A 14,604-nucleotide genomic window follows, 5' to 3' on the forward strand; every position below is an offset into this window, starting at 1 on the left:
AAAACAGAGGGATATAGTTAACAAGGCAATAGTGGAAATAAAATGAAATCATAAAAAAAAATTCAATCTAAAAGAAGTCATGAAGAGGAAAAAATGAACAAAAACCAGATGGGACAAATGAGAGGGGAGGGGGGATATAGCAAGATAGAAGTTGTAAAGTTAACCATACCAATAATTATAGTAAATGTAAATGTAAAGGGTTCAAGCATCCCAAGACAGATAATGTCAGACAGACCTAACTATATGTTATCTATAAGAAACCCACACTAAATATAAAGACACAAACAGGTTAAAAATAAAAGGATGGAAAAGACATATCTTGCAGGCTTTAATCAAAAGAAAGCTGGAGTGGCCAGACACTTCTGAACAAGTACTATTACCAGAGATATAGACTTTCATAATGCTAAAGGGTCAATTCTTCACGAAGACATAACAATACAAAGCGTATCTCAACCTTATATCTGAGCATCAAAATACAGGAAACAAAAATAATGGTAGAAGTGACAGGAGAAATATTATAGTTGGAGAGTTCAACATCCCTCTCAGTGACTGATAGAACGGCTGGGCAGAAATCGGTAAGGGTATAGAAGACTGAGCAACACTATCCACCAGCCTGACCTAACTGACATTTATGGAACTCTCCACCGAGCAGCAGCACAGTGCTCCTTCTTTCTGGGACACATAAAGCATCCACTGCAGCAGCCCATATTCTGGGCTATAAATCAAGCCTCCACGCACTTAAGGGGACTTAAATTATACAGGGTATGTTTTCTGACCACGGCAGGATTAACCAAGGTATCTATAATAAAAAGATCACTAGGAAAATCCTAAAAACTTAGAAAAGAACACAAACAACACACTAATAAATAACCAATGAGCTAAAAAAAAAAATCACAAGGGAAACTGCAAAATATTTTTAACTGAATGTAAATAAAAATACAATATCTCCTAAACAAAACAAAAAAAGGATGTGATAACAAATTTATCTTACAGCATAATTTAGCTGAACAGTGGCTGTTAGTTATCATTGTGTAAGACAGCTTAATTCACTGATATTTACTGATCCTCCCTTAAAAGCAAAGAACTCTGCTGGCTGCTACTGAGGATACCTAGAAAAAAAACATGTAGTCCCTTAATCTGGCAGATAAAATTAAGGCCTTTACCTAAACTCCAAAGCCAAGCTAGAGGAGATAGGAGCACTCTGTAAGTGAAGACACAGACCCCTCCAGGACAAGCAGGAGCAGGCCAGGCTGTGACAGTGGAAGCGTGTGGCTTGGGCTTAGAAGCCTAACAATGCAGAGAGCTGTGTGAGTACAACCAGGGCTCTAGCCAGAGGTCCAGCATGACAAAGACAGAAAGGCCAAAAAGGCAGGTGGCAGGTTCAATGAACAGCTAATTCAACTTCATTAGACAGGCATGCACCACAGGCCCCATATGAAGAGAGGAAGCTTAGGACTCGATTGTAAGGGCCTGGAGTGACTTGCAGACTAGACTTGGAGCCAGAACCTGGGTGAGTCCTGGGTCTATTGTTGATTAACAATGGGACCATGGTCCAATTTCTCCATTCTCTGAGGCCCACTTTCCTCCTCTGAAGTAGACTGACAGCATCCTGTCACTCGGAGTTGCTGTGGAAGCAACTGCACCACACACAGGGTGAAGCACTACATGACACAAGGCAGGGGGAAGGTACCGAAGGCTCCTGTGAGCTGGAGGGTGGCCGAGAGACCCTGGGGCTGAAGGAAAATGAACTGACACCCTACTGCCGTGAATGCTGGATGAGAAGAATGTGGAAATAAGGCAGTGCAGGCAAGAAGCAACAAGGGCCTCAACTAGTGAGGCTGGGGGAGAAGCACCAAGGAGAGGCGAACAAGGGAGCCATCAGGAGACTGACGGGGGATGGGATGGGAGGCCAGGGAGGAGTAAAGTGGAACCTGGGTCTAAAGCAGTGGACACGTGAGAAAATTTGACCCCCAAACAGGGAAGTTAGAAAATAAGCCTTATTTTCTAGGTATAATGCTTCCAAACAAATTTTCACCCATACAATAAGAAACAGCTGACTATGGAAGGAAAATAAAATCTCATGTAAAAAAAAAAATTAATCCTAGAAACTATGCATCTATTCTAAAAGCATCTAGCAAACAACTCCTATATGTAATTATGCAAGTGCCATTTAGTAAAACACTATAGATGAATTTTACCATCTAATTTCTAACACATATGAATTTTCATGCATGTTGTCATTTTATTTGAAGGTTGCAATAATGCAAAAATTCACAAATGAGGACACCACAGAAAACTACTAATGTAATATAGTATATGCACCAGAATTTATCAACAAAAAAAATCTTTGGTGCCACACTGGCAGAGCCAAACAGGTAAAGTGTGAAAAAGTCAGCATGGTGGTACGGGGGGAAAAAATCATTTGTCACTGAGTTTTCTGCTTTAATAAAAAATTCATTATAAAACGCAATCAATCAAGAAAGCCTGAATCTACTAAACACACAAACGTAACAGAAAACACCATTCTTGAATAAAGTGTAATTGTATGAGCTGTGGATTGTGTATGAATGAACACAATGCCAACTAGTGCCCCAGAATTCTACCTATGCTTATTAGGCTGAAAAATAAGACCTATCTCACTCCAACAGAACCACTGTCACATACTTGGACCTGGTTCACTATGTAACAATATGATCACTTTTCAAAATGATTAGAAATCATGTATGAATAATGTTCATTGAAATTAGGTTAGGCCTGAAATTCTTAAAAAAAAAGAGTCAAATGATTTCCAAATACAATATAGCACTCAAAGTAAAAATAGATTAGATATAACTAGCTTATTCCAATAAATTCAATGGGTGAAGGCTTGTTGTTTCGCGAGGTGCTTTTCCAAGCTTATCTAAGAGATACTTAGAACAGTGTCTATTACATGCCCATTCACAAATTATGTCTAAGACAATCGCAAGAACCATTAAAGGTCTTCCATTACAGCTTTCTGCTAACAGACTCTGTTTTTTGCGCAGAATCAGTTAGTTTAGAAAGCATACATGTAGAAAGAAATTCTAACTAGTGTCCTGGGGGTAACTTACTTAACTTCTTTGCTGTCATATGTAAAAACAAACCTCACAAGGCAATCAAAAGGGGGAGGGAGGAGGGAAACATCTGGATAGGCTCCAGAGAACTCACCCGTGCAAAGTCAAACGCATATCTGTAAATAAGTTTAAAGTTTGTAGAATCATTTAATAATGATCTTAAGTAATCCAAAGTATTTCTGAGTTTTTCTGTTGTATCACATCTAGAAAAACAGAATAAAGGCAAATTATAACCTGAGTTTTTTTCTTAATTGGGGCAGTAATATAAAACACAATACCAAAAGACAGAATAAAAACTCTGGAGTTGTAACACATCCATGATGACCTATTTTTCCTACACTTTTTATTTAAAAAAATTTCAAATGTACAGAAGTTGAAGAGTAAATAAGCACCCATATATCCATCACCTCGGTTCACAATAAACATTGTTACACTTGTGCTCTCTCACATACATGCACTTTTTTTCTGTACCATTTGAAAGCAAGTTGCCAACTAATGACATCCCTAACACTTAAATACCATCATCACTCTTAATTTTCTACCAATGCTAACTTTCTTAGCTAATATACAACTCACATTGTCAATTTCCCAACTGTTCCCCCAATTTTCCTTAAAGCTGCTGCTTTTTTTTCAATCCAGGATCCAATCAAGGTTCGTGCACTGCTTTTAGTTGTCATATCTCCTTAGTCTACGAAGGGTGTCCCACCTTTTTTCTTTCTTGACAATGTCATTTTTAAAGAGATCAGGCTAGTTGTTTTGAAGAATTTCAACTTGTCAGATAACTTCTCTGTGGTTATATTTAGGTTAAACAAGTATGATAAGAACACTACACATGATGTCCTTCTCAGTGCACTCCACGAGGAGGCTCACACAAGTCTGCCCCATCACTGGTGGTACTGAGCCGATTGATTTCGATAAGGTGGTGTCCACTAGATTCCCCATGTAAAGGTACCATCCCCTCTGGAATAGTACATAATCTGGGGGATGAGATCCTGAGACTCTGAATCCTGTTCCTCAACAACCTTCCTCGATTCTGCCATCCACTCACTGATTATACCTGCCTGAATTGATTTTACATTTGAAGATGCAAAATGGTGATTTTTCCAACTCTATCATGCTTCTACACTTACTGGCTGGAATTCTTCTATAAAGAAAAGCTCTACTCACCACTTTTCTTATTTTGGGAATTAAGAACTTTTGTTTTTTATTTGGTGTTATAAGCTACTACTGTCTTTATTCTTTTCGATGTACAAACTGTCCTGATTTGGGCCATGGCCCCTTCAAGCTAGCTCCTGTGTCCTTCTGACATGCCTTCAAGCACGTCCTCACTTTCTGGCACAAGATATTCCAGCTCACTTTGTACTTTCCCTGCCTTAGACTTGAAATCAGCTATTTCTCTAAAGAGCCCTGGTGATGATAACCTATTTTTACAGGAAAGTGACACACTGTTTATTTTTCCTAAGGAAGTAGACTAATTGGTTATTTTTACATACTAATTTTGTTTGTAATATCTAGCCCTTAAAAATGAGAACCAAGAGTTCCCATTTTCACCGGCAATATTCAAGCTTTTCAAATGCTGATGCATTTTTTGTGTGTTTCTCTATAGAGCTTTTATACCTACTACTAAGTATAGATCACACATATTACAAGTATTACCAATGTTAATATTATAAATACTTTATAAACTAAAATATGGTTCATAATAGAACACACCGATCTATTTTTAGGAAATCTGTGGAAGCTAAATACAAAAAAGTCCCCATGATCTATTAAGATAAAATATCTAAAAGCGAAAAATTAGAGTAAATGTTTCATTTGTGAGTCTATAACAACTCAGAATGTCCTTTATTTCTTCCTAATGTTTGAAAAATTTTTTTAAAAAGATAAAAATCAGATATTTTAGAAGTCAGAAACAGCTTCAAGGGACTAACATGTAAACTGGGAACTGAAAGATAAGAAGAAACTTGATGTTTTTGGAGGGGATGGGTTTCCAGATAAAAGGAACAGCATGTGCAAAGGCCTTGTGGTAGAAGAGAGCACAGAGAGACCAAAGATGAAAACCACTGTGACTAGACTAGGTAGAGCAAAAGCGGACGTGGTACAAGATGAAGCTGAAAGGGAGATGGGATCAGGCCATAAAGAGTTTCTGTGGCCCACAGTGTTTTATTTTTTAATTGAATCCTAGAGCCAATGGAAACCACCTTCTACCATGGAAAGACCAAGATCAGGCTTGCATCTTGAAAAGCTCATTCTGGATCTCTGTGGAGAAGGGTGGGGAGGGAGGAAAAAAGAGACACTGAGAGCCTACTCAGAGATCCAGAGCCAGAACCCAGCTGAGGGCCAATGGAGAATAAAAGGACAGGATACACAAGAAAGCAGTAAGTGGGAGCACAGCTCACTTTGCATTGGGCACTCTACAGTATGGTTTTATTTATTAGCATAAATATAAATAAATAACAGTAATAATATGGGGAGTGTCAAAGAGGAGGGAGTGCTAACTGCAAAACATACAAGGTTGAGGTCCCTGCTCCTCAGTGGAAACGAAAGTTAAGGACCAAAGCTACAGGAAACTGGCCAGATTTTGGCTGGTGATTTAGTTTAGCCCTGCTCAATGAGAAGAAGAGCAGTTGTTTGTTTCAACAGATTCAAAGACAGGAAGCACTCATTTAGATAAGGCTACATAGTTAAAAGGAAATAAAGAAGCTTAGAGTCTTTGGGTAGAGCTGCAAGGCAAAATGTCAAGTTCTGAAGCATGCTGGGGAGTGGGAGTGAGTCCAGCCACCCTGGCAAAAGATGTCCCTATATTTGAAAGACCAGAGATCTTGTCTGGAGTGTAAAGTATAAAATGCCCAAAGTAACATTTCAATTTTATGTATCTATTAAGGATAGTTACATGGGTTAGATATGATATTGTCAATAAAGAATTTAATCTCCTTTAAAAGGGGCTTTAGACAGAAGACCCTCTGGACCAACCCCCAATCGGGAAGCAGTCCATTGAGTCCCCAGGTCTGAACCATAGACTGCCATCTAGTGGCCACTCAACAAGCTCATTCACAAAGGTGTCGGTTCTTACAAAAGGCCTGTGAACAGACAGGGGTGGGAAGTGTAAGCAACCAGCCTGAGATTTTTCAGGAAGCAGCCACATCTTCAATCAGTTTCCCCCTGCTGTTGTGTTAACCACATATAAGAAAACTCGCAGAAGCTGTAGGGTGATAGTGCCACACAGCTATGGAACATCATTTGTCAAAACAAGATATACACATGTAGTGGGACCATTTCTTGAGTTTTGCTGCCACAAAACACATTTGTAATCAACAGAAATCAGGACAATAACCCTCAAAAGTTATAAAATCAAAGGTAGTTCTCCCCCATTACCCAGAAAAGGCCTTCACTCCTTCACGCAGTCAGCCAAAAAGGTATTTTCCCAGCCCACTATCAGTTCTGTGCAAAGTTAGCTACAACTCTAACACACTTCATTTTGTTTTTAGCTTAAACATCCCTACAAAGCAGCGATTTTCAACCTTTTTCATCTCACAGCACACATAAACCAATTACTTAAATTCTGAAGCACATCAAAAACTATATTTTTTGCCAATCTGACAAAAAAAATAGTTATAATTTTGATTCATTCACACTGGACAGCTATTGTTGTGTTGGCTGTTGTCATTTTTAAATTTGACAATCTAAGGGAAAAGAGGTCAGTGCCCCTAACTGAATAGTCAGATATTGCACGTTTTAAAAATTCTTGCAGCACACGGGTTGAAAATTGCCGCTATAAAACTTATTTAATTCATCAGTGGTAGCCTTAAAACTACATGTTGGAACAAGGCAATAAATAGTTAAAACAAGAGCTGTGCCTTCTCTGACTGAGGATGACCTAGGGAGCACGAGGAAAGACATTCCCTACCAGCTGCTGTCACTTATTCCAGCCTGGAGAGGCCACATTCACAAGGCTCATTTCCGAGTGCCCAAATGTCTGCTGCATTTCATAGCTTCACCCTCCTGGTTTTACAAATGCTACCAGAGACGCCCAGGAGGTGGCCAAACTGATTAAAAACTGCATATTTCACTCCTCAGGTGGTGAGGCCTTCAAAGCACATGGGAAAGGCCTGGCATCATGTAATATTCTTTTGTAAAGGCAAATATAAGAGTACAATCGAGAACTATACAAAAATATTATATTCTCTTAAGACAAATGAAAATGTGCCTGAAGTGGTGACGGTGCCTCCTCTGAAGCCTTGAAACAAAATCTTCATGTGGCCATACAGTCACATTACAAGGACACTTCACAAAGAGCAGTCATCACATACTCTATTCGGAAAGCAACAAAGAAAGGCAGCGAGGAAAACAATGAAAGAGTTAAAGGCTTAAAATCATAAGTTGTTTGCCAACATGACAACACAATTTTAGAGATTTCAAAGACTTAACCCTAAAATTCTGGAGTATTCTGAGAGGAAAGTGTGTTTGTAAAAAGGTGATTTGGCTTTTACTTAAAACTCACTTGCCATCAGACAATAGTTGTTAGAGGAAGAATGTGACTTCAGAATCAGAAGTCTTGGGTTTCCTCCCATCTCTGCCGCTTACTTTCACAAATCACGAATCCTGAGCCTCAGTTTCCTTACTTATAAAATGCACAAGGATCAAGCTTGATCTGTCTAAGTAGCCGTGAGGCCCAAATGGGAAAACAGCGATAAGGCTCCATAAGCCACTAAAGCCCAATGCCAATAAAGCATTCCTATCAGTAACAATGGACAAGGATACTAAAAGTAGACAAATCCCAAAATTACTCCATGAAAACCACTTCAACTCCAGTTTTAATCTAATAAAAACTGAAGTCTTATTTCGAGTTAAAGTGAAAAAAAGAGGTCATTTCAAGCACTCTAGATCAAAGCTATGTATCTTCCATTAACGTCTAAAATGTTTAGTCACCCACCTCAACTGTGTCCTTCAATGCATAGTACAGAATAACAATTTGTTTTCTTGAATGAAACTCTTAGCAAACGCACACATACATACACAAACACACCAAACACAAGCACAAAGTGAACACATAAAACCACTGATTTTTTTTAGGTAACACAAACAGAATCTTTATTATTACTATTTTTTAATCACTAGAGTAATGAGGTCCCGATTTTACCCTAAACTAAAACAGAATATATAAAATAGAAGATATCAAACATTTTCACTTATAAGTTATACTTCACTCAACTTTTTCTCATTAACTGTAAACCAGAGTCTAGAAAGCCTTTGCTTTTCAAGCTCTAACCCTGTGCAGTCTAATACCGTAGCCACTAGACACATGTGGCTACTGAGCACCTGAAATGAAGCTAATGCAAACTGAGATGTATCATATAAATAAAATATATTAAAATTAATTTTACCTGTTTCTCTTTACACTTTCTTAGTGTGGCTATTGGAAAATTTTAAATTACATATGTGGCTCATATATATGAGAAAAGGCTGGTCTATTTCTACTGGGCAGAGCTGCTCTAGAAGAATACTAAAATAAATAATATACACTCACATAAAAATCTTAATTGCTAAAATTCAACCATAAAGCCCTCCTCATCATATAAAAACGGCACATGGTCTTCACGCCCATGGCTCCAGTGGAAGTCTACCCAGATCACCTGGCTTTCCTCCAGGCACTCAAGCCAGGCTCCCTGAGGTCCCAGAGAGCAGGCAGCCAGCTTGGGAGTAGCGACCCCCTAGGACAGTCTCAGGACTTACTGTAGAGAAGTCATTCCTTTTAACCATTCCTGCAGAGTAAAATAACCCATATTTTGTGCATCCAATTTCCAAGCTAGGACAAGCATAACTACCTGTTTAAAAAAAAAACAAGAAAGCCCAGTCAAATCAGAACAACATATCTCAGCAATTAAATACATTAACATCTCACCAAATGCTTCTGTTCACGGTAGTTTGATCACTGAAATATGAACAGAATAACTTCAAAAAAGTTCTAGTTGCCAAACATCTAGAAGTTTGATCATTCAGTGTGCTGACAAGGGTTTGGAGAAACATGAACTCTTATAATGCATGCTGGTGAAAATGTAGAGATTAACCTCCTCAGAGGGCAATTTATTTTTATTTATTTATTTGTTTGTTTATTTTAAATATATCTTTATTGATTTCAGAGAAAGGAAGGGAGAGGGAGAGAGAGAGAGAAAAACAACAATGAGAGCGTTGTCATTGATCGGCTGCCTCCTGCACGCCCTTGACTGGGGATCAGGCCTGCAACCCGGGCATGTGCCCTGACCGGGAATCGAACCACGATCTCCCGGATCCTGGGTCGATGCTCAACTGCTGAGCCAGGACCAGCTGGGCCCCAGAGGGTAACTTAGCAGCATCAAAATTAAAGCCAGTTGTTGACTCAGCAATTCCACCTACGGAAAGTTACCTTATAGATATACCTGCACATGTATGCTAACATGTATGTTCAGCAATGCTTACCACAGTACTATCTGTAGAAGCAAAAGACTGAAAACCCACATTTCTAAATAAGGGACTAGTAATTAAATACTTCTTTGCTAAATACACTCCACAGGAAGGAATACGATGTCCCCACAAGACAAATAAGTAGAGCTATCAGTACAAATAGGGAACGACCTCCCAGATTTATTAAGTGAAAAGAACAAGGTGCAAAACAGAGTATTAAAAATTAAAAAGGTGGGTGGTGGGATGTACACTGGGGTTGTACCACAAATGATGTTTGTAAATTCAACTGTATAGACTGAGGCAAATTATATAAAAGTAGCTCAATACTCCACGTAAACAGCACTGTGCCTGTACTGAACACCAGAGTAGCAGCAGGGCCAATCACTTCTCAGTGGAGTGCCACACAAAAACACCACAACGGCTGTGCTGCGATGGTACAATTAAGTGTACTTTTTCTGTTTAAAATCTCCTTTCATCAAATATGAATTAAATCAGTACATATCAATTTTTAAAGTCACCAGGTGTTTTAGATTTCAAAAATCTAGATTACTAGGTAGATTATGAGGACTGATTAGTAAGCCAATGTTTCTATCTTATTTTGCACATCACAAAATGATTGTTAAGTAGGTTACAGAATGGAACTTAAGAGACCAATGGGCTACTTAGAAGAATTTTCCCAAAAGTAGTAGTTGTATGTTCTTCAAAGTATTCACACATTAGAGGATTTTCTCATCTCTTGAACATTTTCTAATTCAAACTTGGTATGTTCTCAATACATATAATCAATCATCCACTAGGAAAGATTAAAAATCCCACATAAGCCCAGCCAGTGTGGCTCAGCTGTGGAGCATAAACCTATGATACAGGAGACTTCGGTTCGATTCCCAGTCAGGGCACATGCCCTGGGTTCTGGCTCCGTCTCCAGTAGGGGGTGTGCAGGAGGCAGCCAATTAATGACTCTCATCATTGATGTTTCTATCTCTCCCTCTCCCTTCCTCTTTCTGAAATCAATAAGGACATATTTAAAAAAAATTCCACATAAACATGTTAAAAAAACGGTGAAGGCACAAGAACACAGACACTGTACATGAAATGTGTCTAAACTGCCAAAGTGAATGTTCACAATGGGTATTAATTACACAAAACACCTTTTTCTTATGACAGCTAGTAAGAAAGCTAACTACTTAAATAAAGGATCTTGCTGTTACTTTAGTAAATGAAAGTAGACTTAAATTTTACAACCTGCTTAAATGTCATAAGCTATAAATAACAGGCAAGGTGAGAGTTTAAAGTACTTTAAAGTGCTTACTCATTGATGAAAATAGCCTTTTAAAAACTATTTTGCTGCTCGTTTTCAAATATTAACATTTCTGAAATTATGATGTATCCCCCATTAACAGGCACAGCAGAATTTATTTAGCATCAATTTTTTCTTTCTTAGTGATGACACAACTTACATAACTTCTATTAGTGGCATCTTAGAACTGAAGTACAGTTATAAATACTTTAAAATAATATTCTAAATTCGGTCTTTTAGTCTTCAATGGGCGTGATTCAACATCTCAAGACTAATTCTACAGAAAGAAAGAGCTAAAGGACTCATAACTGCCTAGAAAGGAGTAATAATAGGAGCTCTCTTTTATTGAGTACTGGTGTTTGGGGATGAGGAACTCTGAAGAGCTGGGAACCCCCCTTTCAGTTAGAGTCCACATCAGCACTCCCTCACACCGACAGGCCGTTCCACCCGAGCGTCAGTGCTCGCCCAGCCCCTCCCACCCCGCAGCCTGCCCTGGCCCCCGGCCTCCGAGCCTCCTCAGCCCGCTGCCCGTCCTCTGAGCAGCCGGGGACTGCTGGCCTCTGGCAGAATCTCCGGAGCCTCTCTCAAGCCCATTCACTCATACTCAGAAAACACCCTGCCAGCCTCGGTCCAGCTCCCATCAGGACATGGCCTTCTTAAAGTCAGTGAATGTTCTTTTCTGTGTCTACAAGTAGTCTATGGACCAGAGCAGGAAAAATACTATTGACCCAGTTGTCCCCAAACCTTTACGCCAAGCTGAATAATTTATCTAGATACCTGAACTAGATCACATTAAAGTTTAAAATACAAGACAAAAACCCAAGTAATAAGTTAAAAGACATTCCAAAGGCTCTTTATAAATTTTAAAATGTTATTAGGGGAAAGTAGGGGAGAACAGAGGCATAGAAATGGTAGGGACCCAAAAAAAGTTTTAATGAAAAAGTGTAAAGTCTCAATTCCTAGTTTTCTTTAAGAGCATGGCACATATGCATGGGCACCAGATATCCTGATAAGAGCCTGAATGAAGAGGAAGATCCTGAGATCGCTTCCAGATCATAAGTTAATTTAGGATCCAAGGCATATTTGTTAAACTGAAGGCTAATGTAATATTAAACTGCACAGTTAATGATCCAGGGCATTTGCATGAGCATAATTTTTCATTTTAGTATAAGAGAGATGTGGGAACAGGAAAAAATATTCAACAATAACATGCTGATAATTAGGCAAATATAATTAAGCATATAAAATAACTTCTAATTAAAAATTTTAAGGGAAATACTTAGGGCCCTTACACTGAAAAGCAATCACTTTCTGAGCTAAATGCAAACGGAAGTAAAAGAGCCATGAAAAATTCTTGATAATTACAACCTACTCAAAACCCTTTTTCAAAGTCCTGGATAAACTCTACATTAGGCTAAAACAGCTACAAAAGGAGAGAAAGGGACACATACTGCGCCTCGGCCCCCAAGTTGATCTGTCACTGTTGATACACGTGCCCACACCACTTTTAAAAAGTCTAGTTTAACTACCTTATTAGTGTACCTTTTAGATACAGGAACTAAAACACGAGAAAAAATGTACACCATACCACTTACAACAAAAATTTCACTTACAAATCAAATTAGAATTGAACCTAAGTTGTTAGATTGCCTCATAAAAACTAACTTACTTTCTTATTGTTGCTTTATTTGTCAAGGGACAAAAGACTTAAGAAAAATAATTAACTGATTCACCCGAATTAATAACTTAGACTCACGTTTTCTGGTTCAACACCAATGTCTTCACAAAATTTCTCCATGCCTTCAGGACCTACAACATCATCAGTACCTGCAGTGAAATGCAATCTTATATAAATTAAACCTAACCATGTACTCTATTACATTGTGGTAGTATTATATTGTCAAATACTTATTATCCAAGTAAACTAAAATCAAATAACACTTAAGGCTAGAACTCCCTTCTGAAGAAAGAAATCACCAAGTATAAATTGAAAAATATTCTAGCATTTCAATTATATCTTTAAAGGATTCGACTCTGCAAAATGAGTTAAGTCAGTTTACTGCATGTCTCTCAACCTATGGACATATGACAGCCATAATTTATGTCTAAAGATAAGGGTACCTGCAAAGTCACTAATACCCCCTACTTGCCAAATGTAATAGACAGAGTCCATCTTTATGTTATTGGCCCTCAAAGAAGGTTTGCTGATGTATACTGTGCAGGAATGTTAGTTATCATGGTCTTCCTTTTCTCCACATTTTATGCAATGCCACTGTCTTATTAATTGCATACACTTGCCCTGTGTGTTTTAAGAGAGCCAAGTTTTCAACAGTATGATTTGCAATGGTATCATTGCAAATGTAACTATTTTATCCTAAAAATATTAAAATATAGTTTGTCAATTTACATTATTTAAAAGCCACCCATAATCCTGCTATCTAAAACAACTTTTTCATCTCATTATCTTTCTCATACACTTATTTAGATCTATCTGTAATCACACTGTTCATTGGGATTATGGTTATATTTATACTGAAGTTATCGATTCCCCTATAGAACTGAGCAAACTCATTCTAACAAATATGCCACTGGCTAACATAAAGTGGGTTAGAAGTGAGGTTTGAGGAAGATGTTTTAAAAAAAGCCATTATATCTAAAATAAGCTATGGAATGCCCTGGTGACAAGATACTGGAGATACATTTGGAAGACAGACATACTGACAGTAATCTAGAAAAAAGTAGTCCTCCCACGTTCCCTCCCATTTTAAGCAGGGGCCCCTAATTATATTTAACCTTTTCATGATGGGCCAAGATCCTCCTGGTCAAGTTTCCATAATTATACCATGCTGTGTCATGGAGGCAAATGGGCCCCACCATCAACTTTGGTAGCTTTTAACATCTCTTCCTTTGCTGACAGTGCACTTGGTCACTTAGCACCTACTTCTGGTCCCTAATCTCATATTGGTAAACCAAAAAATCATTCTGCTATAAAACTTAATCAAAATAGAGACTAAGGGCCTATAATCAGGACTTGTAGAACTTCTATGACCTACAAATGTGAGCTTTAGGGTAACTCTAAAATCAACGTTGGCACTTGTGTATTTGGCTTAATTTCTTAATTTTATATATACTCCCAGAAAGTGGAAGTTCAAAATTAGATAAATTATTTATGTAAAACAGGGATTCTAGTTTCACAAGGAGGTCTAAATAACCACCTCCCACCTTCCCCCACCCCATCCTTTCTAAAGTCACAGAGAACTGAAGTACTAAAGTACGAAAGGGAGTAAACCACACAGAACAGTAGAAAGAGTCTTCAGTGGAGTGGGTTTCATTTATTAAATTTCTGAGAATCAGTTACTGAGTTGATAGGGATTTTAAAAAGTGGTTAGTTCACATCATAGAACGTGCAAAGGACAGCTGGGGTTAACTGGCCAGGCAGACGCTGAAGAGCTGCGCTCAGACTGCAGAAGCCATGGATAGCAGACAGCAAGGAAAGGAGTGGAACGGAAAATTCTGGAAAGAATTGAAGGTCCATCCATGTGAAACAACTGCACACCAAGACCTCTGCTGCCCCACCACCCTCTCCAAATTAAAGTACGGGAGTCAGCCCACACCAGCAGCTCTCTCCTAGGGAAAGCGAACACCATGGGTGGTAAAGCCTTCCTCATTTCAGGGGGCTCACCCTACAGTACAACCTGTAAGTCATCTTTGAAAAATACTGACCTACAGTTTTTATTCATGTGGTTGGGGGGTATTAAAAGTGAAACAGGTGCC

The 14,604-nt window shown here is 38.5% G+C and overlaps 1 protein-coding gene across 2 annotated transcripts in view; it reads right to left on the bottom strand.

The window, feature by feature from the left end:
• The window catches only part of DCUN1D4 (defective in cullin neddylation 1 domain containing 4), a 61,403-nt gene that overhangs the window by 11,885 nt on the left and 34,914 nt on the right, over positions 1 to 14,604 (bottom strand). For both annotated transcript variants that reach the window (XM_016207009.2, XM_016207002.2), the window contains exons 6-8: positions 12,587 to 12,657; positions 8,826 to 8,917; positions 3,187 to 3,295 (exon numbers count right to left, since the gene is read on the bottom strand). In XM_016207009.2, the coding sequence (XP_016062495.1) occupies positions 3,187 to 3,295; positions 8,826 to 8,917; positions 12,587 to 12,657 (272 nt within the window). The remainder of the gene's footprint in view (positions 1 to 3,186; positions 3,296 to 8,825; positions 8,918 to 12,586; positions 12,658 to 14,604) is intronic.

The sequence above is a fragment of the Miniopterus natalensis genome, chromosome 1 (assembly GCF_054644295.1).
Source record: "Miniopterus natalensis isolate mMinNat1 chromosome 1, mMinNat1.hap1, whole genome shotgun sequence".
In the NCBI taxonomy this organism is placed as follows: Eukaryota; Metazoa; Chordata; class Mammalia; order Chiroptera; family Miniopteridae; genus Miniopterus; species Miniopterus natalensis.